Raw genomic sequence first — 27,264 nt, 5'->3', positions numbered from 1 at the left:
AGTGCCTGCTTTCTGGCAGCAGTAGACATTCTCACAAAACCAAACCCTACAGGAGGCCGTAGGGTTGTAATTTAAACACCTTGGGATCATGTTCCTGTGTAGACCCAGCTCCTGATTGCCTTCAAGATAGGTGAAGGTTGAACTGCCCTGTATTTCCCAGAGTGGGAAGGCTTGGATAAGTTTGGATGGTGCTGCCACCTCCAAACCTGTACAGACTAAATTTCTTGAGGCTGGAGATTCTGAGCCTAAAAAGATAAAAGCCTAGCAATCGTGACAGTCCTAGTTGACACACCAACAGGAAAGGAAGAGCTTCCCAAAAAGCAGACCAGGATATCAAGGCACTGCACACCAGTCCCTGTGGTCAGCATGTCCCCCAAGCCCAGCTCATCTTCCTCTCTAGGTTAGCACAGGCCACCACCGAGCACAGAGCACAGTGGCAGTGCTTCCATCTGTGTTTTGCCTGATGAAACTGCTGTTCAGCCAGTCAGGTCACCGGGATGACAGTTCTACCACGGCAGAGCCAGCTGGAGCTTGTCTTCTCCCTCAGACTGCCGGCTATGCTGGGGTCCTGCAAGTCTTGGGGATGCTCGTGATGCTAAAGCAGCGAGGGAGAAAATGAATGCACTTACCCATCTGAGAGCCAGGGGGAGTTTAACACAGGAAAATCATGGAGAAACCCTTTGGCTCTACTGCTGTCCCAGGACCTGTGGCTGGTCTGTGAGCTCCGGGTGGTGAAGCTCCTCCATTACAGGTGTGCAAAGCTGGGCCAGCTCTCCCCTGCATCCCCTGCTCCCACCTAGGGTCACTCGTGTCTGCAGAGGGACTGTCAGTGCTCGCAGCCAGCAGGACAGCCCACACCCAGTAACCCATGCCTAAACTCTTTCTGGGAGCCTGAGACTTGCACCAGCAGTTCTTTATTGGACAAAAACATACACAGGTACACGGTGTCCCATATCCATGGCATACTGTGGGCACCACGAAACCCCTCGAGCACTTGGTACCTCACTGAGCTCACCCCTGCGGTGCCAAGGGTGGGCTGCCTCGGACAGAGAGTCCCACTGCCACCTCGTGGGTAAGGCTCGCATCGCCTCCACTTTGCCACAGGGCACAGCGGGCAGCAAACCTCCTCCCAGCAAAATCCCAGGCCCCGCCGGAGAACAGGACCTGGAGAAATCTCAGAGTACTCTGGTGTGGAGGGAGGAAGGAAGTGCAAGGGACTCTACATTTACCAGCGCTTGAGGCAACATTCGTTATTCCGATCTTTCCCTGCCCACGTCTACCCCTGTTGCCAAGGTTGACTGGGGAGAGAGGATATTGCCACCCAGGGCAGCTGCCTGGCTGCAGTCACTCTGGAGTGAGGATGGAGGGGAAAGACTCAGAGCCTGCATCCCAGCACCTATCCTGTCCTGCTCCTACTGTCCTGGTCCCAGGCTGAACCATGGCAAACCCTGAGGGTGCTGGCTGTCCAGGGACAGAGACTCAGGAGAGGAATGTTCATCCCACAGAGAAAACTGGTGGGTGAGACAAACTCAGTTATCCCTTTCTGCTCCCAGTTAGCATCAGGCTGTTAAAAGAATACTTCTGTTTGTCTTCAGTATGGTGGGCCACAGGCAACAAAGACCCTCCTTCATTGTGCAGTTCGGGAAATAAGGAAGCTAAAAATCTCCCCCACAGAGGGAATGAAGCAGTGAGTAACCCCTCATGGCTTTGAGAAAACAGCCTACATCAGCTCTCAGAGAGGTCTGGTAACAGAGCACTATTGCTGAAATGTCTCTGGGCCTAGGACATCCCACCCCATAGTTCAGGGGGTGGTTCTGCTCTCTGCTTCCCCTGGCTGCGGGGCCTGCAGCTACAGCTTGCACGGGTGTAAAAAGGGGGAGGCCCTCAATCTATCTAATGCCCCATAGCACCTCTCTGTGCCAAAGCACACACAGAGAGGGAGCAAGAACTGCCCTGTCAGAAACCAGCCCAGTATCCTTGGCACAGCCCTGGCGGAGATGAGGGGGGCACTGCGGGGTGACATGCAGTGCCATGCTCCGGCACTCAGGTCTGCAGTGACCTGAGCAGTGGATGTGCAAATTGAGTTCTACCCTCCCGAGCTGCCAACAAAGTTGAAGCCAGCTCTGAGCTAGCTTTGAAGAAGGAAAAAATGCTCTTAAAGTCTGTCTTCTGGGAAAGGTGCACCCCACACCAGTGAGAGGTGACTAGCACTGTCCCTTTGGTCCGGAAACCTGCAGTCTTCATATCAGAGAGGAGAGAAGCCTCATCACAGTCCTGCACAACTCCAGGAAAGCAGCAGTGAGGAAAGAACATCCCTTTGACAGCCCCTGCTGTGCCACTGGGCTGGGGAACATCCCTCCTGAGTTTAACTCTTATTTTTCTGCTTCCATATTTTGGACAAACGGAACTTGTTCTTCTTCTTCTCTGGCTCCTGGTTCTCAAGAGATCCATCTGCAGGAGAGGGAGCAGATGCAAAGAAGGTTGAGACCCACAGCCTCGCTGCTACTCAGTGCTGCTCTCTAACAGCAGAAAAGGTCCTTACCCAACTTCTGGATCATGTTTGCCAACATCTGGTCCTCCTCTTGCTCTCTGTAATGGAAGAGCATGGCATTAGAAAACTGTGCTCTGTTTCACAACAAGGTGGTAGACGCTGCAAAACGTGCAAAAAAACACGGCTACGGTCCTTCCCCCAGTCAGAAGTGACCAATCCCCACAGCACACCCCAAAAAGGGGATGGGAAAAAAACAGTTAAATTCCTAGACATTAGCAAATTACATCTGCTTTTACACCCCCCTTCAAAGCAATGGCCTGCACGGGGATTTCCAGATCATGGCAGTCCAGTGCTACAGCAGCAGAGCCTTTCCCCAGTTGGCCTATGAATCATCTGAGTTTACCCTGCTGTGAGGCAACGCCACACCCCAGGAGAGGAATAAAGATTGAGACACCAGTAGCCTCGGGTGCTGCAGAGGTGCTCACATCACAGCCACCCTAGGGCTTGGGCAAGGCCAGAGCCAAAAGCCTGGGCATTACTGGAACCTTCCAGGTGGAGTTGCTGCCCTGAGAGCAAGAAATGGATGTTGTTCTCAGCAACCAGAGGCACGTATCCAACTACTTGACGCAGCAGTATTCCTTTGAACCTGGGGAAGATCCAGCTGTCAGCACAATGGCTGTGGCTGTTCTTTTGCCGTAGCAGACAAACAAACATGTGGCTTCATGCTCCCAGAGTCCTCCCGGGGTTCACACGCTGCCTCCAACTCCCCATCTCCAGCTTCTCCCTTTCTTGCTCCTGCTTTATACACTTTCATAGTCCTTGTCCTCAGAGCAACGTTACCTTGAGAGAGCACTGAACATGGCTGCAGACCTGATTTCAGTTTCTAACAGGTGCCAAGGAAGCAAAAGCAGCAGCATTTAAGACAAGATGGTTGGTGACAGGTCAACACCCAGCTCTCGTGGAACAGAAGTCTGGATTACAGCCATTTGTCCACCCCTAGAGCCTGGGCAGCAGAGGAATTACAATGCAAACCACTCCTTGTGTTGGCTCACCCCCTAACACCCGCAGGCCCTCACCTGATTCTGTCCTCATCCAGGCACTCCACGATATTATTCCGATCATTGACTGTGTTCAGGTATGACTCCAGCAGTTCCTTCTCACGCTCCTTCTCTCTGTGTGTCTTCAGTTCCTCTGCACAAGACAAGAGAGGCCCCTCTTACAGCTACAGGTCAGTACCTCCCCACTGGGGCTCCTGCCTTCACCCTGCTCCAGCAAGCCCCTCTCACAGGCCTGAATTTGATTATCCTCACACTCAGGGTTACATCTCACATCCCTCAGAAAACACCTGGCAGCTTAGTCAGGAGAGTTCCCCAGTGAAACCATAATCCCTGGCAGGCAGACAGCATCATTCGGATCTGAAGGACATCTTGGGGCTGGTGCGCAGAGCGTAGGTCTCTGCACAGCCAGGGACCAGCAGAAATCTCAGTGTAGCTGGTCCTCACCTGGCTTGTTCATGAGGTGTCGCAGCTCCATCTCAATGTTCCACTGCTGCTCCTCCAGCTTCTGCTGTTTCATCCTGGAAGAGACCACAGAAGTGATGAGTTACGCCCCACCATGATCCAGGGCTGAATTTTTCTCATGTCATGCTAAAGTCTCATCTCCGCATGGCCCACCACTTGGGCAGGAGCTGGCAGGCTGTGAGAAATTTGCCCCCATCACATTTACAAGGTTTCCCTCACCACAGGCTCATCACAGACCTTAGGGGCTCATCTGTCCATTCAGTGCTCAAAGGCCTATTAGCTGGATGGGCCAGCATCCCTCAGGATGCTGGCAGTTCTCCCATAGACTTCCTCAAGTCCTCCCTCATCCCGCCAGTTGGCAAATTATTTTGGGGGCTGCCACACTTCCTCTCCTTCACTGCTTACTGCTTACAAGTGAAGTGTGTGGAAAGACAGGTGAATTTCTGGTTCTACTTACTTGTACATCAGCTCCGATTCCTGTCTCAGCAGCAGCTGTTTCTCATGGATGAGTTTGAACCAATCCACCATGAGGGCATCCTCAGACTCATCTGCAAAGACCACAAAAGAGCAAAACACCTCCAAAAGCTGCATCAGTTTGGTTCTTCCTGGCTCAAACACACTCTCACTTGAAGGAGAGCCCAGGGTAACTTGTATGAGCCATAAGCAACCTCAAGTGAAAACAGCTTGTCTTTGGTACTCTGAGATGCAAAGGAAAGGAAGCAGACCACTCCCTGCAGAAGGAAGCTGCTCACAGACACCCTGTCACAGGGCACCCTGCTCATTTTCCATGTGGCTGGCTCAGCTCTGCCATTCTGAATGAACCCACTAATCCTTGTGGAATTGGAGCTAGCCATGACAGCCAGTCTGGCTTGGGATTCAACCACCAGATAAATAGTAGCCTTTGACTCCCAAACTCCTTGATCCTCAGCCAAATAAACACAAACACCTTGCTCAAATAATAGGTTAGGATACAGCGTAGAGTGGGTTCCAAATTCCCAGGGCTTTATTTCGCTGTACTAGCTACCTTTGGTAACTTGGTGTCTCACACGTAGCATGAGCTCCTAGAAACAGAGCCAAGAATGCCCAGGGGTAAGACATGAGCCTCACACCTTCCTACAGTAACAGAGCCCCCTGGTTTTCTTTACCTCCCTCGCAGCCACGCAGCTGCTTCTCCAGATCCACTCCTTTCGATTCCAGCTCATCCAGCTGCTTCTCGATGTCACGTACCTTCTCCTGGATTTCCTCCTCAGGGAGGTAGTCTGGGTGCAGCTAGGAAAACAAATGTAGGAATGAATACATCTCAGTGCCCTAAGACTGCTTCCTGAAGGCACAGCCCCAACAGAAATGGGAAATGACACAAGGAACTCAGCTGTAGAGCCATGCCCTGGAAGGGCCAAGTCAGCAGAGATGCAGAACTGGCTGGTCACACCAGAGTGGTGGTCATGGCAATGTTACAGCTCTGTTATACATTCACTAGGGTGATAATATCTACCCGCACTTGTCAGTCCACAGACATTCCCCCTCCTTTGTTGGAACAGACTGTGTCCACCAGGATTTTGTTATCTATTGCTCTGTCTCATTCCAGCCTCTACTGTCCCCTTGCCCAGGAGATGACAGTATCTCCTTCTTGCCTCTGCTCCAAAGCCTTTTACCCCTTCCCTGAGAATTCAAGTAAACCCTCCAAATAAGATAACCTGAGATGTATCTGGGCAAACACTTCCGCAGAATAACCAGCAACCCCAGTCTGTGCCCATTACACCCCTTTCCCAGCCATACCTTGGTTGGGGACACTGCTTCACAGTTCTGAATGTTAATCAGAGCAGAAGATTTATCTAGAAGGGAAAAAAATAAACCCCACATCAAACTTTAAACAATTTTGTGCTGTGAGACAGTGCTTACACCACTGAGAGCACAAGAAGCCCATGGCACCCAACACAGGGCACTGACAATACACATGCATTGGCAGGCCCAGACTAAGGTGAAAGACGTGTCCTTGGGAAACATCACAGCCTGGTTTACTCCTTGCTGCTGGACACTCAGATACTCCCAGATCATGGGGTGCTGCTTGCCTCCTCTAGGCACAGGCTGTCTCCTAACCGTGGTGGGGCCTGGGGGCTTGCACATGAGAATAGTGACTTCTGTGTTCATTCGTTATCTTGTTAAAATTAAAATATATTTATCGTGGCAAAAAGCACTGCTTATTAAGCTTCCAAAGGACAGAACAGAAGTATTGGGTTACTGTCACAAGAAACTTCAAGTTACAGTTAAAAATGCCCCTCTAGTGCTCTTGTACAAAGAAGAATCAGTAAATACTGATGAAACAAAGATAGTCTAGGGGACCTTAGCATAGGCCTCAGGAAACTAAGGTTCAATTCCTTCCACAAAACACTTCCTAGGTGAGAAGTCCCTTTGGCCCAGCTACACAGCATTATTTAAGCCCTGGACACCTATTACAATCAATCCTTAAGCAATGTGTGTTTGTTCCACTGCGCCTCAGCTTCCTCTGCCCACCTGTGCTGCGAGGATAACTACAGGAGAGTGTGAGGTATTCGGATACCCGAGGGGCTGGGCTGGATAATTACCACAGAGAGAGCAGAGAAGCACACGTGGATGATGTGATAGGAAGGAAGACTCTAGTATTAAAAGAGCAGAGCTGTAAGAAAGGCAGCAGTGATGCAGGCTCGGCACACACAAGGAGAAAGACAGGACAGACAGACCAGGGAGCCCCCTGAGAATCTCTTGCTACTGTGCCGACTTGCTGATGAGAAACTCAAGGAAGAGCTCAAGGACATCTCTCAGATTGCTCATTCCTTGTTCTAACAGGCTTTCTAGAAGAGTGTAAAAGGAGCAAAAGATGCTGGGTACGGGATTTGGTAATCAGCTGTGTTGTCTCTGCATGACTGGCCTCCATCGGCTCACTCTTCCCTCTGGATGTAGCTGGCTTGCTGCCCCGTATGCTACCTGCAACTCACACTTCTCTTAAAGGTTCCTCCAACACGGACCTGGCCTGCCATGGGCAGCCTGCCACTGCCTCTCCCAGCTCAGCGCTGCGTTTCCAGGCTCCTTCTGGGTGACCTCTGCAGCATCTCTAAGCAGGGCAGAAAGCTGCACCACTGATCAGGAGAAAACCAGGTCACTGGAGAACAGCTAGCAAAGTCACTCTCTGCTGACCAGCTCGAAGTCTGGTGTCCCCTGATATCCTCAAGTTCTGTCTTGACACGAGATGGGCAAACTGGAAATAGAACAGGGGGCAAGAAGAACCCAGAGTCTCCTTTTTCAACAGAAAACACTATCTACACCAAAGAAAACTAATGATCTACAGAAATGCTCATCATCTACAGTCCTGTGAAACACACACAGTATTAAGGGCGTAACTGTTCACAGAGGCTCTCTGCTGAGGTAGAAACCTATACAGAGGAGCACCAAGTCTGTCCTTAATCCACAGGCTGCCTAGAGACAGCAGCAAGGAAGCAGCCTTTCAGATACCAGGCTTGCATATGTGAAAACTGGGGGCAAACTGCTGGGAAAGTTGCCCACAGGAGGCACTCCCACCAGCAATCACTAAGCTTTAAAAAGAGATATAAAACCAGCCTCCGTTATCTTAACAGCTCACTTCCTGGGGAATGATGTAATGGTGAGCCTCGTGACTGAGTCTGAGAAAAAATGAGATGGAAAGTTCGGGGAAAATGATGGCAATAGAGGCTTGCTAAAACAGACAACATAATTGCCATTTGAATGCTTCTCAGCTGTCAGACCTGAAGGCTAAGGACAGTGCTGGAGCCAGCTAAGAAGTAAAGCATGAGACCATCAAGCCATGGGGACCCATCCTACTTGCTCCAAGACAAACATCAGAGTCAGAGCTGAGCCCTGCTCTGAGGATCTTCTAGTTCAGACAGATAAGACAGAGCCAGACAGGGTAAGGAAAGGGGAAAACACACAAGCTGAGCATACAGAACAGCAGCAAACATCAGGTTAGGTCCATGAAATTTCATTGTGGTAGGATATATAAGAGGGAAAGCAGCAAGGACAACTGGGCAAAAAAGAAGAGGTACACAGTGACGTCGAGGTTGAACAGACAAGAATAAGAAACTGGATTAGGAGCAGGGACAAGCTGGTCAGAACCGGCTGGGACATCTTTGAATGTCCAAGAAGCAGCAGCCTTGGCTGGAGCTTCAGTGTGTTCCGCCAGCTGGAGTCTCTTGCTGACAATTCTCTGCATTCCTTTCATTTCCCAAAGCCACTCAACTGGAGAGGAACAGAGGCATCAGCTAGATCCCCGTTCCCCAAATCAGGAGATGTCCTTTTCGTAGCTTTGAGCCTGAAGAATGACAGAACAGTGACCCTGAAAAATCTATATTTTCATTTCTTCTCTTCCCACTGAATTCCTTGGCCTGGCTGGCTCCTGGTTAGCCCAAGATGGTTAATAAAAATTAACGACACAGATTTTCCCCCCATGACAACAGCCGCAGAAAACTCTGGGACGTGCCTCCCACACTGACCACTCAGGCCATCCCCAGCAGTGCAGAGGAGAGAGTGGCTTTAGGCAGGCAGAAGAGATCTTACATGTGGTAGTGCTTTGATTCAACTGGTGGTTGCCCTCTTCCTTCTTCTTGACAGAACCCCCATGGTCTTCCCAGCTTTGCTTTGAATTCTGACAGCTCCTGATAAGATCTGAGCTGGGGATCAACTTCTTCTTAACGACTCCACCAGATGAAGCTGAATTAGGAAGCATAGACAGGTCTTGGGTAAGAAATTTCATGCCTCGTCTCACAAAAATCCCTGTATTGCCCAGAGTCTCTGGCATTCATCACTAGCTGCCTTCATTTCTAGTCCTAGCACTCCTCTCTTGATGACACTGAGGAGCATGAGTCTGAAGAAAACAGAGAGAAACCACCAGTCACAAGGCCACAGTATGAGAGAAGGGTGGAGGAGAAGAAGGAAAGGTCAGGAACCATCATCAAGATTTCTCAGCAATACTTATTTATTCAAGAGAGAGTAAGCGAAATCTCGCTAGCTGTCTTGCAGAAGAGGGGCACACTGTGAGGACCAAGACCCTCTCCCTGGGGAATGACAGCTCTCCAAATAAAGGCACTGCAGGGCCAAAGCAGGTTTAGAGAGAGCAAGAATCCCTGTAAACAAGGCACCATCTCCACCAGCATGTTTCTCACTCTGTGCCTTGCAGCACTAATGCCTGTCCCCTGCCTGACCAGCAAAATGAAGGCAAAGCTTATATCCTTCATACCGGAGTCCTGCTTTGCTGATGGCACAACTAACGGACTTGGCTTTGTCTCCTTCTGTGTTGGGCTCCCTGTTCCCACCTGAGAGTTATCAGTAGGCTTCTTAGAGCCACCTTGGTCTCTGCAAAGAAGAAAGACAAAGGTAGGAAACCATCCCTCTAGCAGACTGGTCCACAGAAAGAGCTCTGGACATCCTGGGCCGGGATCTCCAGCCATGACGGTCACACTTCTAATCAGAGTTCAACCATTTGAAATGTGCTCTCCCTTCCCAGAAATGAAAGCCTTTGACTTTTCCTTCAAATTGTTGAAAAAAGAAGCATTGAAACGTAAGAGCTCTTCCCTCCAACATGCACACAGACCTGCAGCAACAAACACAGCTGCAGACATGGACATCCCCACTCACTTGTCATGAAGACCCACTTGCTTGAAAAAAAACTTACTTGTTGGCCACAGGCTTCAACCGAGATCTCCAATCTGCTGGGCTCTCAGACTTGTCTTCACCAACATTCATGGTTTCTAAAGGAAGGGACGTAGAAAGATAATATCAGATCCAATAGAAAGACACAAGCCAGATTTGTGTCTCAGGAGGAAGAGAGAAGCCGTGCACAGAGGTAGATGTCATCACGTTACTGCAGCAAGCCAGCACCAACTCAAGTTTAACACGAGCAGATTCACATACAGTAGGTAATAAATAACCTTGGTGGCATTTTGCCCCTTTCAACTCAAATGTTTTAAAACCTGTGCAGCTACAGAAACACAGCCACAGCGGAAATGAAGACATATTTGACAGCAATACAACAAAAACGGCTTAGATCTTAGAGAGCAAAGAATGGTGGAGGAGAGGGAAGACAAAAAACCCCACAAGCTCACAACAAACTCCGCGCAGACACTGTTCTCAGCCCCCCAAAAAACATAAGGAAGTGGTTGAGCACTCCCAGAACATCAGACCCTAGCCCACTGGACAGTCACTGGGGAGGAAACTCAGTTCAAAATAGACGAGAAGGCTGGATAGCTGGGAAAGCCCCAGTTGTGGCCACAAAATCATCCTGAAGTTATGACAAGGTCTCCAGCCTGGGAAAGCGTACCTAAACCTCTGTAATCCATCATGATCGCAACACTTGATGACAGCTACTACAACTTCAAATACCTGGAGATCCTCAGAGAAGAAAAACTCGCCCTGCTAGAGGCAGCAGTTGCACAAGGACAAATGGAAGTGTGTTGATCCCCAGAACGCAGAAAACACATACGTAGTGGTACAGATAGGAAGTATGTGAGCCACTGACATGTTCATTGTGCTGGCCCAAGAGGAGGGCATAAAGTTGTCAGAGCTGTATTCAAACCAGTCATCCTCACCTTTGAGGCCTTTTGACTCTGGCTTGTGCACAGAATCAACAGGTTTGCTGGCAGCCTGACTCTTGGGCAGAGGCTCTGTGATCTTTTCCTGTTTTGGTGCTGTGTACCCTGTTTTGCTGGACTGTGCTTTTGGTGCTGGACTCTGCCATTGAGAACTGGAGGGAGAAAAGTTGCCACTGCAAAAAAGAACAATCTAATGAGTTTTGAAAGTCTGTCCTTTTTCAAAGGACGGAGCTTTATACTGAATGGTGTTCCAAAGATTTGAATGAGTCACTCTATTTGTCTTTAAATCCCATCAGAAACATCAGTCAGGGAAAAAGAAAGATGCAGAGACTTCTCCAAGTTATGCCAAAGTCATCCTGGGAATAAAGAGGGAAAGGGAAATAGCACCTACCTACTGGATGCTGAGGAGCCAGTGAAACTGAGTCTTCCTGGCCTGCTTGGAGAGATTTTTGACCCAGCCAGAGCCTGCATAATATGGTTACGTGCCTGATTCTTCTCAGTATCCTCTGGACTGGCTGCAGCTTCAGTTCTGCCAGAGGTAATTTTACCAGGGCTGTGAGAAGGGACATGTTTTGTAGTGTCAGAGGTTTTATTGCTGAAGGAGTCTAAAGACTGAAAAAAATTTTCTCGAGCTTGCTGTGTTTTTGTTTTTGAGGTTGTCCGAAGTGGATCTGACGGGGTACCTTCACGAAGATCTGTTTTATTTCCCAGCGGGGTACCTTTGCAGTCATCTGATTTATTTACAGCTGAAGAAGACCATGGAGTATTTAGACTTTTGAAGCCAGAGCTTCCAGAAGATGAAACAGATGGCGTGTTTGAATTAGCGAGGCCTTCCTGGCTCGGTTTCTTCAACACCTGCTCCAGTTTCTTGGGTTCTGCTGCTTTCTGGAATGGCCTGACAGTGGCAGGGGCTGGGCTGCTCTCAGGTTTGTTCCCGGTGCTGCGGAGTCCAGAGATCTGGACACTGTCTGGCTGTTGGTGGCTGTTACAGATGAACGTACCGGGCTCAGGCCCAGCTTTGTAGCTTCCAGGAAGAAGCACGTTCCAACACTGCCTGCACCTGTGGATAAAGAAGTCTCAGAACGCATCCTCTAGAGCTCTGGGGCCATTGACACACAGCTGAGAGTGCAGGCACAATTCCACTGCCAATGCAGGGAGGGCGAAGGTACCACACCGGCAGCGAGCAGACCCTGTGTGCGTTTCGTTAGGCACCAAAATAGGAACTGCTAACAGCACGGCCCGGGGTAGGAAAGGCATGGATGAAAACAGACCTGTGCAAAGAGTTTCCCTTACGCACAGGTCAAGAGACTGGCTGCCTCCGCTCTGTCAGAAATGTCCTCCAACACCATGAATGCTTCACACCTCTCCCTCCAGTCCCAAAGGAACCAGACTGCCCCTGAGACCCACAGGTTTGTGCCCCCCCTTCAAGGAGCTGTACCTGAAGCAGTTCCTGTGGTAGAGCTTCCCATCAACCAAGTGGCGCTGCACCAGGTGGACGTGGTTCCCGCAGATACCACAGCTGCTGCTGCGGATATTCCCACTCTCTGCCAGGACCCCTTTCTGTGGGAAGAAGCAGTGGTGAGCGGGCAGCGCTGTGGCCTGTGTACAGCTTAAGAATCTCCCAGATAAGCATTTGACGTGCACAGCCAGTTGCTAGGACAGGGAAGGGATATGCAGGAAATACTTGCTGTGGCTAACCCCTAGTTTACGCAAAATGGAAGAGGATAGTGTAAAGGGGACTTAATTCCACATGGCCAGAGGGCCAGGGTGTTTTGCCTGCAATTGGGAAATTGAAGTTCAAAGGTCTCTGAATTGAACTAGCTCGTGAGCTAATTACCCCAGTGAGAGAGGAGCTTCCCTTCTTTCCACTCTGTTGTCATCCCTGTTCTGCTTTGAAACTGTTTCCGATAAATTAATCCATGTTTTCTATCAAAAACAAAAACCCTTCTGTTAGAAATCTCCATCCCCAAGACCTACTGGCTAGGAACAACATAGCCATATCCTGAGACACCCATGGCGTGTTCACCACTAGATGAATCCCAGCTGGTTGATGGCTTTCCAGTGACTCCCATCTGAATCTGTGCAGTAATCAGATTTCTGGATTAAATCCGAAGCAATAAGCAGAAAGTTTAGAGACTGAGGCCCCATCACTAGCAGCCTTGAACTAGGATAACGCTCCCTAGCTCGCTGAACAGATTAAAGGTATAAAGAACAGCCCCAAACCCATTTCTTACTGTGGTGACCGGGGAGGTTTCTTTTGGCTTAGCTTTGGCTGGTGGGTGTGCAGGAGGCAGTTTTGGAGACACCGGCTTGGGAGGCTCTGAAACCACCTTCTTCCCAACAGGCTGCTCCTGAGGTTCAGAGGAAGGACGCTTGATTCCAGCCATGCCTCCAACTGGAAGAAAGGAAAAAGGGAAGATTCTAAGGGAGCATAAGGAAAATTCATGGGTTTAGGAGTTATTTACAATACAAGAAGATCCGGGGTGCCTGACGGATAACCTGCAAAGCATACAAGGAGACTCAGGCTTCCTTCACAAGCAGTTCTGTAGTGGAGCGAGGGGAAAGAGGCAACAAGCGAGTTTCACCAACATATGCAGGAATCATCTGGCAGCTGAAACTGCTATTTTTTTTTTCTTCTCAGGGAAATTCCCCAGAAGGAATGAAAAAGTGGAAAAATACAAAACATAGGTGGTGTGAACAAAACGAGAATCACCACAAAAAGCCTGAAAATGCCCAACCCTCTCTTCATTGCAGATGAAAGACAACCCCTCTAAATTCACAGCAAGCTGAGAAAAGAGAAACACTGGGCTCCTGACTGGAGGTGGTGGGAGTGCCCTATGTCCTGGGAAATGGAGGTAGACTTCCCAGGGAAATAAGGCTTTATGTACAACTGCGACAGACAGGACTCCTCATCTGTCTCGCAGAGATGTTATTTTTGTGTCACTTCCTATTCTGAGTGTCTCCGCACTCCTTATGGGAACTCAGCAGTTATCTGAGCCGTAGCTTTGTTTTGAGAGCAATCAGCTAAATGACCACCCATCTGAAAAGAGATTATACCCTTCTGAGTAAATACAGGGGATATCTGAGCAGGCTGCAGGGAGCAGAGAGGAAGCCCAGTTCCTAGTGGTCTTCTCTCAAGAAGGTCAGCTGTCCAAATCAACACCCAGGGCTCTTTTACCACAGAGCCCAGTGGAATGGTGACACCAGACTCAGCAAACTCAGGCTGAGCCCTCACTGCCTGCTAGTTCCATATATTGAGCTCCCAAAGCCCGGCACAAAGCTTCAGCTCTACTCTTCTGTAAAATCCTGACCTCAATAAAATATTGGCTGCTCGCCCTCTCTGGCCTTCTGCGTCCTGCTTATTTCATGGTCCTGCTGGAGCCCATTCAAAGGGCACGGCGATAGTATTAGGAGTCCGCTTGGAGTCAGAGGGCACATTCCTGGCTGGACTCATTTTCAGACACACACATTCACCCCAGCAACAGGAATGCGACCAGAGCATTTTGTGGGACACTAGAGAGTATAAAAATGTGCCGTGCCTGATGATGTGGTAGGCGAGAAGCTGGGGAGGAGGGAGGAAAGACCCCAAACTGACCCAGATTCCCACCACTTGGCACAAACATGATGGAATTTGTTTCAGCAGGGTTTTAAAACAAGAAATAAAAAACAAAGTGGGGGAGGGAAGAGGTTATGGAGAGAAAGAGAAAGCATACGTAAATGAGTGAAGAGGTGGAGGAGGGGGAAGAATTCAGATATTAAAGGCAGCCCTCTGGTGTGGCAAGGACTGGGCATGGATGGAGGCACAAAAGAAAGGAAAGCTGAAGTGTGGACCACAGAAGTGAACCTTCTGTGCTCCTACCTGGCTGGGCCATAATAAATTTTAGATTATATTTTAAATTCTAAGGCACTTTAAAGATGAAGCACAGCCCTTGTGCCCTTCCAAAAGCACTGGTGCTGCTGCAGTAAGCGAAGAGGTCAGATCCCCCACTGAAATGGTTTTGGTACCAAAAGGCCTCCATGAGGTCTATTTTGCCTTTTGCTTGTTAATGGGCAAGAAAAAGCACAAAATTAAGCCTCAGTCTTGCCCACCCCTCCAGGGAACACGGCACTTACTTGGAGACCGTCCGTGGAAGTAGTTATAATACTGGGAAACGTAGGTGATGATGCTCAGCCTGTCTGGTACCCTCAGAGCAACCATATCCTCTGCATCCAGCAAGGCTGGGATTCCCAGCTCCTCTGCTGCCACTTGAAACGCCTGGGGAAGGAAGAAAAAATAAATAAATGAGGGGTCTCATCCAGCCCAGGCAGCAGAGCCGCTCCTCATCAGGCAAAACTGCACCGCAAACTCAGATAATAATTCTACTGGGGAACAGCTGCACCAGTTTAACTCCGACATCGTCCAGCCCTTACAGGAACCAACGGAGTCGTGGCTTCCAGCCACCGCGTTGAGAAACTCAGGCAGGGAGCCAAAAATCTGGCCTGGCAAGCTGGCCGTAGCTCAGTGCACGGGAACTCACCTGGGTTTCCCCTGCTCTTCCTCAAGCCTGCCTCTATCTGGATGCGCACAGCTGCGGAGAGCGAGGCCTGGCAGAAGGGTCTGTGGCAGCCCGGGCTGGCAGGCTGGCGTGCAGGCTTCCAGCCCGACCTGGAGCGCTCCCCAGCTAGCGGTGCGCTGGTAGGTGTTTGCAGGCAGCCTTCTATCTCTGAGCGCCGTGCAAATGTTAACGCTTCCTGCCTACTGCCTGCTCTTCCCCATCTGAAAAAGGGGAAACCTCGGGCTGAGAAGGAAACCATTTCTCCCAGGCTAGAAAGCAGGAATAGAGGAATAACGCAGAATTCCTGATGCCTAACTCCCTTCCAGCTTAACCATTTCCATGCTAACGTAACGTGTTTGGGGCAAATATACCTCTTTGTGGTGCCCTTTGCTCTGACACTGCAGGATCAAAGCCAGATAAAGGACAGAAAAGCCGTTTTGTTTTGCCACTACGCAAGAGGACAAAAGAAAAAAGCAACATCCCTAAACCAACTTTGCCTTTGCTCAACTCACCAGAGGACTTTTGCTACGGATTTTCCGCAGCCCTCTCCCATCCTCGCCTACGGGAAAAAATCCTTTCCTTCCCCCTTCGGGGCATCACCTTCAAAAAGAGCAACGGAAAACGGCACCTCAAGGAGCAGAGACACAAGGAAGGCTCCTGCTGAAACCCACAGTTAAATGGTTAAAGAAAGACTTGCACATATTAAAACCCTCCGCATCTGACCTCTGGCGCAGACACACAACAGGGCTGGTGTACAAGCTCGCTATTCCTGCTTAGAAGAAACAAACAGCCACTATGCTTTTAGCAAGATAATTACCATTTTTTTCCATTGGGTATCCCAGTAAAAATGTAACCGAGCTGACATTACGCACGCGCTCAGCCAGTTACCTCTGGCTGCATCATCCCGGCTGCCAGCCCAGCCTGGCACCTGCCTGTCTTCTAACCTCATACTTAATATGGTTTTTGGAGTGTTCCCCATCCCGCCGGCTGCATGACTGGTCTGACCAGTGGGGTTTTCTCGCTGGGCATTCCCAGAGCCATGCCACCTCCTGCTACACGGTGCCGTTGGTCAGACCTGTGCAATGGGCACACAACAAGCGTGAGGAGCTGCCTGGACCACCAAGAGGAGGGTACTTACTCTGTGCACACAACCAGTTTGGCCAGGACGAGGTGAGCAATGCAAAGGGCAGCATGAGGATGTAGTGTCTGTTCCCTGTGCCTTCTGCGTCCTCCTGTTCCTGGGAACTGCTCTTCCTGGAGATTAACAAGCCCACCGCCTCACCTGGCCCAGTTGCTTTGCCCTCCCTGCCTGCCCAGGCTGGCCTTTAAAGAAGTAACGTGACATTTCTCAGCAGTGCGGCTCCAAGGGCTTTACAAAGGAGGTAAGCACCGCTGCTCCCGTTTTGCGAACCCTGCATAGAGGAGGCAAAGAGGTCTGAGGACATCTGACATGGCCAGGCACAGCTCTTCCCTGCTGTACCCACTACACCACGCCACCATACACTAGCACTGAAGAAACTGGATGCAAGGTCGCTAGAAACCTCTCTCTTATTTATACATATTTTGAAATCTTTAGCAAAAAAAGACACCAAAAGCAATTTCTCTTTTTTTTTTTTTTTTCTCTTTTTCTTTTTGGCACTTGACGAGTGACACATTCTTTCTTGGCAAAAAGACCTCATGTGGCAAGTCGCAGCCTGGACAAGATTTTTTTTGTTGAGTAATACAGCCTCTTTTCGGAGTTACTGAATAGTGAGGCACGAAGGAGGGTCTGAACAATAGCCGAGGAGCAGCGCTGGGAGAAATCAGACCACTTGTATCCCGAGAGCAGCCAGAGGAAGAAAGCCTGTGACGGAGAGCGGTCCGAGGAGGGAGGCCAGCCCAGGAACCCGGTGCCACGGGGAGATGAAGGGGACAATCCCACCCACGGCAGAGCCAGGCCAGTGGGATACCAGCAGTAAAAGGGCACCAAGAACAGATGCAGTAAAGAAAAGAAAGTAAAATAAAGGACAAACTAAAAAACAGAGGAAAGGGAGGGAGGGAAACACAGGCTGACATAGGAGAGCGGAGCAACTGTTTTTATGAGAGGCACAAAGAAGCTTTTCATTAGGAAAAGCACTGGAGGTCAGTCTACAGCTCATTTCCCAGAGCAAAACAAAGTTGCCAGCAGAACAGACACCGTCAGCCAGACGTGCGGAAGGAGCAGCACTCGGGGCTTCGCAGCACTCTGGCCAGGATGACCGTCCACGGCAAAGAGGCCCTCGTGCCTGCCAAATACCAAAGCTCCCAGGCAAAAACACTCAGCCTGAATCTCACCTGCAAGAGGGAAACACGCAGGGCTGAACCCTGCAGCCCAAGTAACTGCTCATATACCACAGCCCCAGCTCGGGGAGATGGTGCTGCCCCAGGGCAGCAGAAATTAGGGAGCACACGGAGGTGAGGAACACGCAGGATCCCAGCTTTTATCTCTCCTGGAGGAAAGACCACTTCAGATAGCTCACTGTGTCAGAAGATGCTGTTCCTCCAGTCCGGACAAGAGTAAGCTGCAGTGGTGTGTTCACTGCCTGAGCTCCGGCCAAGCAGCCACAAAACTGCGTGGAGTGGTGCTAAGGGGAAGAGAAGCATTATAATCTGCCGCCTCTCTCTTTGCAAAGGGGAAAGGGAGAGAAAAAATCCTTCCTCGGAGCACTAAGCCCGTGCTTGAATCCAGAGCAGGAGGGGCTGGCCTGTCCAGCTTCTACTTTCTTTGTGAAGAGAACAGGAGAAACTAAAACCTTGTCCTGGAGCGATGTGCCCAGGCAAGACGAGGCTTTAGGATCTCTCCACCTTCCAGCAGCTCTCATCCCCTGTGCTGGGAGCAGGCAGAAGCGGTGCAAGCAGAACCCTGAGCTTCTGTTCTTGCGCCAGTACCTCCCAGCTCCTGCTCCATCCCTCTGAAGCACCAGGTACGCACCATGCCCATGCCTGTGCCGTGACCTCCAGCATCTGCTGCTGCCTCCAGCCAGGCAGAGGGGTGGCAGAGACCACGCTCATGGCCTGCAGCCAGCTGCCTTCTCCTTCTCCTTGCTGACAGCAATTCTTTCAACACCATTTCCCAACACACTCAGCTACCAAAACTGCCTCCCCTTCCTCCGCCATTTCCATTGCTGAGGTCCTGTCAGGCTGGGGCATGACAGCATCAACCATCCTGCCTAATTCCTGCTCTAGCTGACCAAGGCACCGAGCACTGCTCAAAATCAGAGCAGTGGGGGGGAAGCAACGTTCCCCTCTAAAGCACCAGGCTGCCCAGCTCTCCCTTTATAACATCCCAAGCTTTGCCTTCAAAAAAAGCCTGCGTTCACTTTGAGATGAGCAACCGTTTCCAAAGTACCTTTCATTCAGATTGAGATGTGCTATGTAGGGTGATCAGAGATGCAAGAAGCACATGGGAGTCGTGGCTCTCTGTGAGACAAGAGCTGGCAGAGCGAGCAGAGCTGTACACAGCAGAGACGGTGACACAGTCAGTTCCAGGGGAAAATGGACACACTAAAGACAGGCATCACGATGCAGCCAGTGAAGAAACGTGAGCAGTCTGAGGGTGCTTTCAAACAGCCAGCGAGCCTGGACATTACTGTTCAAATGAGAAGGCTGGATGCATGCAGAATAAGCCAAAGGATCCGAATAAGGCACTGTCAGGTCACGGCACCTGCAGGGTTTCTGTTGGTAAAGCACATAAGCAAGGTGCCAGGCCGTAGACTAGACCAGAAGAAAACATTAAAAGCCACTTACCAACTTGTTATTCTCATACACGTTTTCTTTACTGAGGGAGTTGAAGTTTCTGAAACACAAAGAAGAGAAAAACCTCAGGCTGGTGTCGTTGAGCAACCTGCTTCGCTTCCAGCTTCTCAAACCTCTCCGAGCCCCGCTGGTCTGGGGCACAGAGCATCTCCTCCCTCCCTGCCTTTTCAGGGATGCTCCGGAGGGAGCAGCCTGGCAGATCCCGTCTGAGCCTGCTGACGGACGCAGACCTGCTGCTCCTCCTGGGACAGGAGCGGCCAGGAGGCCCAGCAGGCACAGCCATCTGCCCACGGGTAGCACAACACATTTTTGGCACGTCCACCCTCGCAGGGCTGACTTCCGCAGCCTCCCGCGGACAGGACATGCCGACGCCAGAACAACCCGGGCAGGTTCAGGGGCTTTGCTGAGACAGCCAGGAGCAAATTCTAACTTGTGTTTTTTTGGTGTTTTTGTTTTTGTTTTTTTTCCTCCAAAAAGCCTCGCTTCTCTCCCACCCCGAGAGGAGAAACCCATGGCTGCCAGCCAGACTTGCGACACTCTTTCCCTGGAAACATTTTCGAAGCAGACATCCATCTCTGCCCTTCCTCCAAGTCATCTCCATGAAGAGAGACCACAGAACTCGGAGAAGGGCTGGACACCTCCAACGCTGTGTGCATCTCATGCTCCTCCATAAATCCATACCCTCTGATCTCAGATGCTTCTGCTTCCACCAGTTCACAGGTTCTGGTTTCAAAACCTCCTTCTTTCTCTAGCATAGCTGTACAAAACCAGGAGCAAGAGCCTGCATGAGAAATACCTTTGCCCACAACACAATCCCGTGACTGATAACACCGAAGTTGCCTTTAAAAATCTCGTTCTCCTTTCCCTGGGGCTGTCACTTTTGATTTGTAATCTAAACCAATAACTGAAAAGGAAGAGACAATTACTGCTTGCAGTTACAAGCCAAAGTCAACAACCCTTCTTCATTTTCTATTGTTCCTGGACATCACTTCCCTCCTCCCCTCTCCACGGCTTGCTCTCCCCTCTCCGGTCCAGCCCAAATGCCACCTCTGCATGGGGCTAGGCTGGGAACTCACAAACTGGGAGCGTAAGACAGGCAGGAAAGCAGAGGGGAGAGTGAGCCTGTGCCACGGGAAGCAGAGCCGCAGTATGGCATGCTTTTCCCACACCCAGAGCGTGTGCCTTGTGGAGGAAACCTTCACCACCAGCCTGTTTGAAACTGACCGTCGCTTGCTGAGGTGGGAATATGAAACGGGCTGCTGGCTGGCAGCCTCGCTCTCCAGCACCGCTTCCTCCTGCCCAGGCAAGCGCGCAGGGTCAGCTCCTTGCCGATAAGGCAGTTTCACTTTACAATCCTTGTGCTTCTTGGCACGAAGCTCAGTGAGAGGCTTTTATCAGCAAGGAAACTCTCACTAGGCAAGCAAAAAACACTACACCACCAACGCTGTGTTTTTGTAGGTGGCACCTTTATCACCGATGCAGCTTTACCCCTGTCGGCCTCACCTTTAAAAGGAGCAAGGGTAGCGGTGTGAAAGCCAGGGCAAAGCCGGCTCGCAGTGATCTATTCATGAGACAAACACATGATCCGCACCGCAGCGGGGGAACTTTTTCCATGACTTGGAAGAGCAAGGAACAAGCCGGGTCCTTTGTCTGCTTCGCAGAGAAAGTAGAGCGTTGCATTATAAATAAGAAAGGCACCCAAAACCGGGGGTGTCCAGCACGCCGCAGCCTGGGCTGCCCCCCGTTTCCCACATCTGTGGCTGTTGTGCTGGATAACAAGAGAATGAACAGGAAGCAACCACGAAGACCCAAAGGTCAAACTCCCCCACGAAGCACGCCAAGCCAAGGCACATCCCACCTTTAAATCTTATCCCCCTTCCTGCGCGATCTGAAGGGACTCGCAGAGGTTTTTCTCCAAGTGCTGCTCCTGCCCAGGCACTTCCCTTCCCTGAGACAATGGATTAGAAAGAGCGATGAAAATAACTACAAGACAAAACGTTTCAGTGGAACAACAGATGTAATCATCCTGTTTTGTGTCAGGCAAGAAAACCAGCTTTTGTAAGAGCCAGCTGAGGGAGGTGGTTGCAGCCCTCTGCCTCACTGCCGGTTCTGCCCCTGCGGACATCCTGAACACAGGAGAACACCTGCGGGAGACCAGGGGAGCTCCGGCTTCCTCGGCCGTGCAGAGCAGTAACACAGCACCAGGGAGAGCAGGGAACAGCAGGAGCAGTGCCCACTCACGCGGTGAGCCCAGTGAAACCAGGCCAAGCGCTGGAAACACAACGCCGTGAGTCCAGGCTTTGCTTTGCATCAGCACATCAGAGTGCAGATGCAGGAGGTACCTGCAGCAGATCCGTGCCGGCCTCAATAACAGCGGAGTGACCTATTTATTGTCAGCCCGTGCCTTTTACCCCCACCTTGCTGAGTGCTGTTTGCTGTGGTATCACCTGTACGGCTTCCCACTTGTGCGGCATGGAACAGAGACATAAAACCTGCAGCTCTGAAGGTGAATATCTGAAATCCCCGTCTGTTCCCCGGGGAGAGTGCAAACAGCCAGATCACCTGGTCGTTTCAGGAGCTCCCTGCCCTCTCAGCATCACTGTTTCCTGGCTAGCCAGGTGAGCAGTTTGCATACAGTATTTCTTTTGAAAGCTGGTGCATCTCCTATCTTGGAATATCAAAGCTCTCTGGACCAATGTAATCCTAAGAAAGCAAAGCTAATACTAAATGGAGAAGTAGGAGTTCTCCGCTGAGAAAACACAGGCAACTGAATTAATTGGAAGAGGTGAGAAACATAAATCTCACCCAAGAGAGCGCTTCCAGAGCTGGAAATAAATCAGACTGGAGTTTGCTAGCAAAGGAATAGAAGTGAAGTTTTTAGCTCTGCAGAAAGTCCTTCTCTTAGCCAAAAGCGGCCAAGCATTTGCCGTGCCCAGAAATCTCCGTGACCACCCACTGCTCCAGCTGCACAGACCCAGAGCTCACAGCACACCACGCTCCTTTGCAAGCACACGTGCTTCCCCCTCTGCTGCTGCTGCAGGTGCTAACTCAGCTGGAAACCTCACCTCGGAGCAGACGGAGGTAAAAAAAAAAAGTCCCAGAGACTGCGGGCCGTGAGGGTTCCAGAGAACCTCCTGTCTGCAGGCACTTCTGTCCTATTTCCCCTGGACACAGGGAGGTCTGTGCACTCACGAGGATCACTGGAAGAGAGCAAAGCACCCTTTGCCTGCACACAGACCTCAAACAGAGGGTTCGAGCCCAGCACGCTGTGCCGGGAATGGGAGCTTCCAGCAGTGCTCTATCTGGAGGTACAAACCACCTGGGACAGGGCTGGGAACCCCACGTGGAAGATGTCCCCCACGCACCCCTCCTCCTCTCCGCGATGCCTGCTCCACATTCCTCTCAACCCACTGGCGAGCCGCAACTAATAAAAGACGAGGCTGAGGACGAGTAATAAAAGAGGAGACTCCCTGACCCCAGGGCCACCCGCCTGTCACGCAAACCGCAGCCCCGCAGAGGCCAAGCAGGCAGCAGCTCTGCTTCGCCCCAGCCCTTTGCTGAGGAGATGGAAACCACGAGCAGCTCTCCCTGTCCGTGTTAGAGGCTCACAGCCTCGTCCCGTCTGGCTGAGCTGATGGCGACCCCAAGAACAGGGCCGGAGGAACGGGTGCACGCAGCTGCTCAGCGCCGGCCACCAAACATGCACGTCCCAGCAGCGCACGGCTGCCAAGGGGGATTTCACAACGGGTCCCTTCCCAGAACGCTGTTAAACACCCGCCAGCAGGCTGGGAAAGCAGGATCCAGGACGAAGAGAAGGAGCTTAATCAAAAACTTTCCTCGACATCTGGCATTAATACCGGAGCGAGTGTGCACGGCTCCCCCGCTGCTTCTAACCCACGTATCGGACTGAGACCACAAAACCCCCGGCTGGAGCTCGCACCGCCAGCACCGCCACAGCCAGCAGCTGCAGAGCAGAGCCCACATCACACTGCCGCGAGGCTTCACGGTCTCTGACACGAGGAACTTCAGGGCTCTGCTCTCATCCCAGAAAATGGGCTCGGACCTGCCTGATGATGTATCCGTGCCCGGCTGGGACTAGGTACCAAACATGCTTCAGCTGGAATGAAAGAAGTGAATTTCCATGGTGATTCAGTGTGTGCCTCCACGCCCCCAGAACCCAGTCTGTCTGCACATCCTCGGGTGAGTGGGAAGTGAGCTGGAAACGCGTTTCTAATTTTACACAGCCTGCCCTGTTCACTGATAACATACGAGCTGACATCAGGCAAGTTTGAGAGGAGTTATCACATTCCCCATATGTTTTTTGGCAAGAAAATGAGAAGGAGCAAGAGACCTGCACCAGCCTGTCCTCTGACCTATGTAACTCTCGAGAGAAGCACATGATTATTACCAGGTTTTGTAATTGCTTTAAGTTTTCCTGTGAATTTCTCAGACTCCTCCAAGGAAAAATCTCCTCTCCATACCATGTACTTCTCAGTCCAAGAATGTAAACCAAGAAGGAAAACATGCTGTTGCAAAACCCTGCTGCAGTGACTGAATCATGTTCTGCAAGTGATTTATACGCAAGGGCTGCAGCAAACACACCGGGTTCTCCAAACACCAATTATCGTATTCTAGTTTTACTTTCTGTATGATGCTTTTAATCTTCAGCTAGGATCTTTGCTAGAAGCAAGGGGAGGAGCTCAGGATAAATCACTTCAAGCCCCTGAGAAGCAGGAGTCACAGCCACATGTGCACCCAGTCACCCTTTCCTGTCAGTGGCTCCTGAAATGCCAAAAGGATTTTTGTACATTCACAGGGAATTTGCACAAGTATTCAGCCCCAGGAGCTGAGGTACACGTGACACCTGGCAACCCTGGACACCAACCACTTGAAAGTATAATTTACTTCCAGCAGGACTTTGCCCAGTGCAGCTGGTGTTTTCCTGTATTATACTACTGACAGCAAGGAGGGAGGTCACAGATAAATGCTTCTCTTTGACCTTCAGGCAGTCTTGCTGAGCTGGTGCAAGTCAGAAAGACTTTCTGTAAGGTTCTGCATAAAGTCAGGCAGGATTTCCATCAGAAGAGGAATTCAGCGGGAACAGAGAGACGCCACAAGGGTTGTTTCCTCTCTGCAGCACAGGAGCGTTTACTTAAGATATGTCTATCCACAACTCGTGGTGCACAGTTCAAGGATTATAAACAACTCACTAAACTCACTTAAAGGAGTTTCTGAGCCTCTGCTCACACCCATGCTCCGGATGGGCTAGCAATGGAATCGGCCAGGAAGCGGTCCCAGGCCATCCACGAGCACCTCCCAGACACACCAACCTTTCTGTCCTGGTATTTCATACTCATGGGACTGTGAACGAAAGGAAGGAAAGGGAATATCTGGAGTCACATGGATGCGACAGCAAGTCAGGAAGCCATACACTGCAGCACCATGGTGACTGCCAAAGCACCGGCAAGGAGGGGACATCAGAAAGGGCGCGCCTGAAGTTCCTGCACGACCTCCTGCTGCCCAGGGCTGCTCTGACCGCTTCAACTGAGAGGAGAGAGAGCAAAAGGTTATCTTCTTGGGCTTCCACCAGAAGCAAGACACCTGCAAGAGAGATCTCTGCACACAGACACGAGTGGTAGGCTGTCCTGGGAGTCCAAGGCAAAGGCAGAATTCAGGAAACAGCAGGAAAACCGCAGCACAGAAAACGCACCCCAGTCCTCCACGTCTGGCTGGGAGTGACCTCATGCTTAAATCAATACTCCTGGGCGATCTTTGTGCTGCTCCCTTACCTTGAGAAACTTGCCTAGTTTCTTTTTTTTTTATATATATATGTAGTTTTTTTTCTTTTTTTTTTTCTTCTTTACAGCTTCCTTTGGCGATTTACATACCCAGAGGTTACATTTGGGCAGAGACGGGTCAAAACCCACGGGACAACAGCGAAGAAACCAGCAAGGACTGGAAAACACTCTGCCTCCCACGGACGGAGCTCTGGATGTGAAAACAACTTGCAAGAATGCAGCAGCTACCAGGCACCAACAAGGGGCTCCCTGTGACGAGGGCACTTGCCCAGCACCCAGGGCCCTGCGAGTGGGCTGGGGGAAGATGCAAGCTCTCTTCTCCACAGCTCCTCCAGAAAACTGCCCGCTTTCCTATTGTATTTCGTTCAGACCGCGGTCGCTTCTTAACTAATAACCCACGGAATTGCCATTTGGCCGAGCGGGGAAAGCCAAGCCTAAACAAACACAAACAGCGAAGAAGGAAACATTTCCCAAAACGGTGCCTGAACTTGTTTTGCAACAGAAAAGGACATATTTTAAATGTTTATCTTTCAGCCACAGCCTGCCACAGCTCCCCGAAGAAGGAGGAAAGGGGAAAAAAGGAAAAAGCAACGAGGGCAAAGCTCTGCTCAGAGCTGGCCCTAGCAGAGCTTGCACGAGGACCGCAACATCTCCTGAGGAGAAGACAACGGGACAGGTCCCTTTCTGTCAACTTTTTGTCCCTTTCCCCTTTTCTTGTGGGGCAAGCGAGCGCCCACGGAGCGCCCAAATGGCGGGTCCTGGCTTCGCCAAGCGGGCGGCCCATGTGCCGGCCTCGACGCCCGAGGTACTCACATGAGGTCGGGGCGGTGGCGGTGCAGGATGGCGCAGAAGGCCAGGCCGTCGCGGAACGAGGTGGTCATGTTGGTGATGCTGACATCGCGGTAGCCCTCGCACTGCTGCTTGCACCACAGCTGCAGGTTCTGGATGGCCGCCATGGCGCGGGCACAGGGCAGGGGAGGCGGAGGTGGCGATGCACGCCCCGGGGGGATCGGTGAGGGTCACGAGGAGCCCTCAGCTCTGTCAAGCCGAGCCGAGCCGTGCCGGGAGGGAAGGAGGGAAGGAGGCAGGGAGGCTGCCGGCCGTGTGGGCGGCAGCGGGGCCGGCTCGGAGGCGGGGAAAGGGGCGGGCGGCGGCGGCCCCTCACGGCCGCCCTCCGGCGGGCCCGCGGGAGGCGCTTCGTGGCGTGTGGGGTGGCGAAAGGGCCGAGAAAAGTTGGGTTTTCGACGAAAAGTGCCTCTCACGCTGCGGCAGAGCGTCGCGTGTGTGTGGTAGCAGGGCGGCCGCCTGCTCCACAGCGGCTGAGGGGCGCCCCGTGCCCCCCTCGCAGCACAGCGCGTCAAGATGGGGGCTCCACACAAACACAAGGGAAATTTCCTCAGTGCGAAGTCAGAAAGCAAGTTTCCCTCTCGTTATTGAGGGGCAGACAGGGTCGGTTTCTGCAGCCTTTCCTCAGGCTGGAGGCTGCAGGGGAAGACCCACGCTCGAGGCCCCAGCTTCCCCATTTTTGCAGCTCACCTCAGAGAGGTGCTGAGGGGATGCGAGGCAACCTTGTGTGTCCCAGCGTGAGGACAAAACACAAGCAAGGACAAAGTACAGCTGCCGACAGCTGTGTGAAACGACCTGAGGCTGTGCCTTACAGAGAGCAGGGGGTCAGGGGCCAGGCACCCAAAAAACTGTAAGCGTGCGGAGACGGTCACTTGAAGCCACCTCCGCTGTGCCAAGCCGTCGTCGAACTGAGGAGCTGCCCAGCCCTCGAAAGAACAAAACCCAACAAGCGCAAGGAGAGCACACGGAGATCTGGGGGTGGATGAACTTAGGCTGCTTTCCCTGCGGAGAGGTAGGAGCAGGGTAGCTTGGTGAGGAGCCAAAAATCAGCCCGTCAGCTGTGGACCTGCCCCAGGTGGCCTAGCCACAGCTGGGGAAAGCACAGTGATGGCTAATTTATACAATTGCCCCGCAGCACGCACATCGCGGAAAATAACTCACCAGATAGGCTCTCATATGGCTGACAAAACTGCAGAAGAGACAAGGTAACACTTTAGGAGCTGCCTATAAATTAGGTAAAAATAATTAATAATACATATAATATAATGTATTAATGGCATTTCTATGACATGATATGGATAATATACATTAATATATAAATACCTTACGAATAATTCAGTGTGTTTCCATTTCATCAACAGTCACTGGCCAATGTATTTACTTTATGGTAAGGATTATACATTTCATTATAAATGGCTTGCTGGGCATGTCAGCAACTTTTACATCTCCATTCACTTTATTATTAATGGTTTCCTGAACAGTAACGGCATAATAATGCACACAATGCAGCATGAATATTTGATGTGGCATCTATAGTCTCCCATTTATCATTTATAACAGGCTACAAAAACATTATAAAACATTTATTACAAATTTATAGATCACTTTATACTAAAACAAAGTTGTGTTATAAATACATTATTAATCCTTTATGCCATTTATAGGAATCCCTTGTAATAAGGCCTTAGCATATGTTGCTGCACGACC

At 51.0% G+C, this 27,264-nt stretch overlaps 1 protein-coding gene across 1 annotated transcript; it reads right to left on the bottom strand.

The window, feature by feature from the left end:
• Positions 1-898: 898 nt before the first annotated feature.
• MICALL2 (MICAL like 2) lies at positions 899-25,814 on the bottom strand. Its single transcript, XM_083800117.1, has 17 exons — positions 25,525-25,814; positions 18,905-18,953; positions 14,718-14,859; positions 12,839-12,999; positions 12,043-12,164; positions 10,996-11,664; positions 10,602-10,777; positions 9,689-9,764; positions 9,254-9,369; positions 8,575-8,727; positions 5,788-5,843; positions 5,157-5,280; positions 4,469-4,559; positions 3,994-4,067; positions 3,568-3,682; positions 2,543-2,589; positions 899-2,451 (listed from the first exon to the last, which is right to left on the bottom strand). Exons 1-17 carry the CDS (start codon positions 25,665-25,667, stop codon positions 2,366-2,368), a joined length of 2,400 nt encoding a protein of 799 aa, XP_083656243.1. The 5' UTR covers positions 25,668-25,814; the 3' UTR covers positions 899-2,365.
• Positions 25,815-27,264: the final 1,450 nt, after the last annotated feature.

This window comes from Anser anser (assembly GCF_964211835.1).
Source record: "Anser anser genome assembly, chromosome: 15".
In the NCBI taxonomy this organism is placed as follows: domain Eukaryota; kingdom Metazoa; phylum Chordata; class Aves; order Anseriformes; family Anatidae; genus Anser; species Anser anser.
The sequence above is the reverse complement of the archived record's forward strand: the minus strand, read 5'-3'. Positions and strand labels throughout refer to the sequence as shown.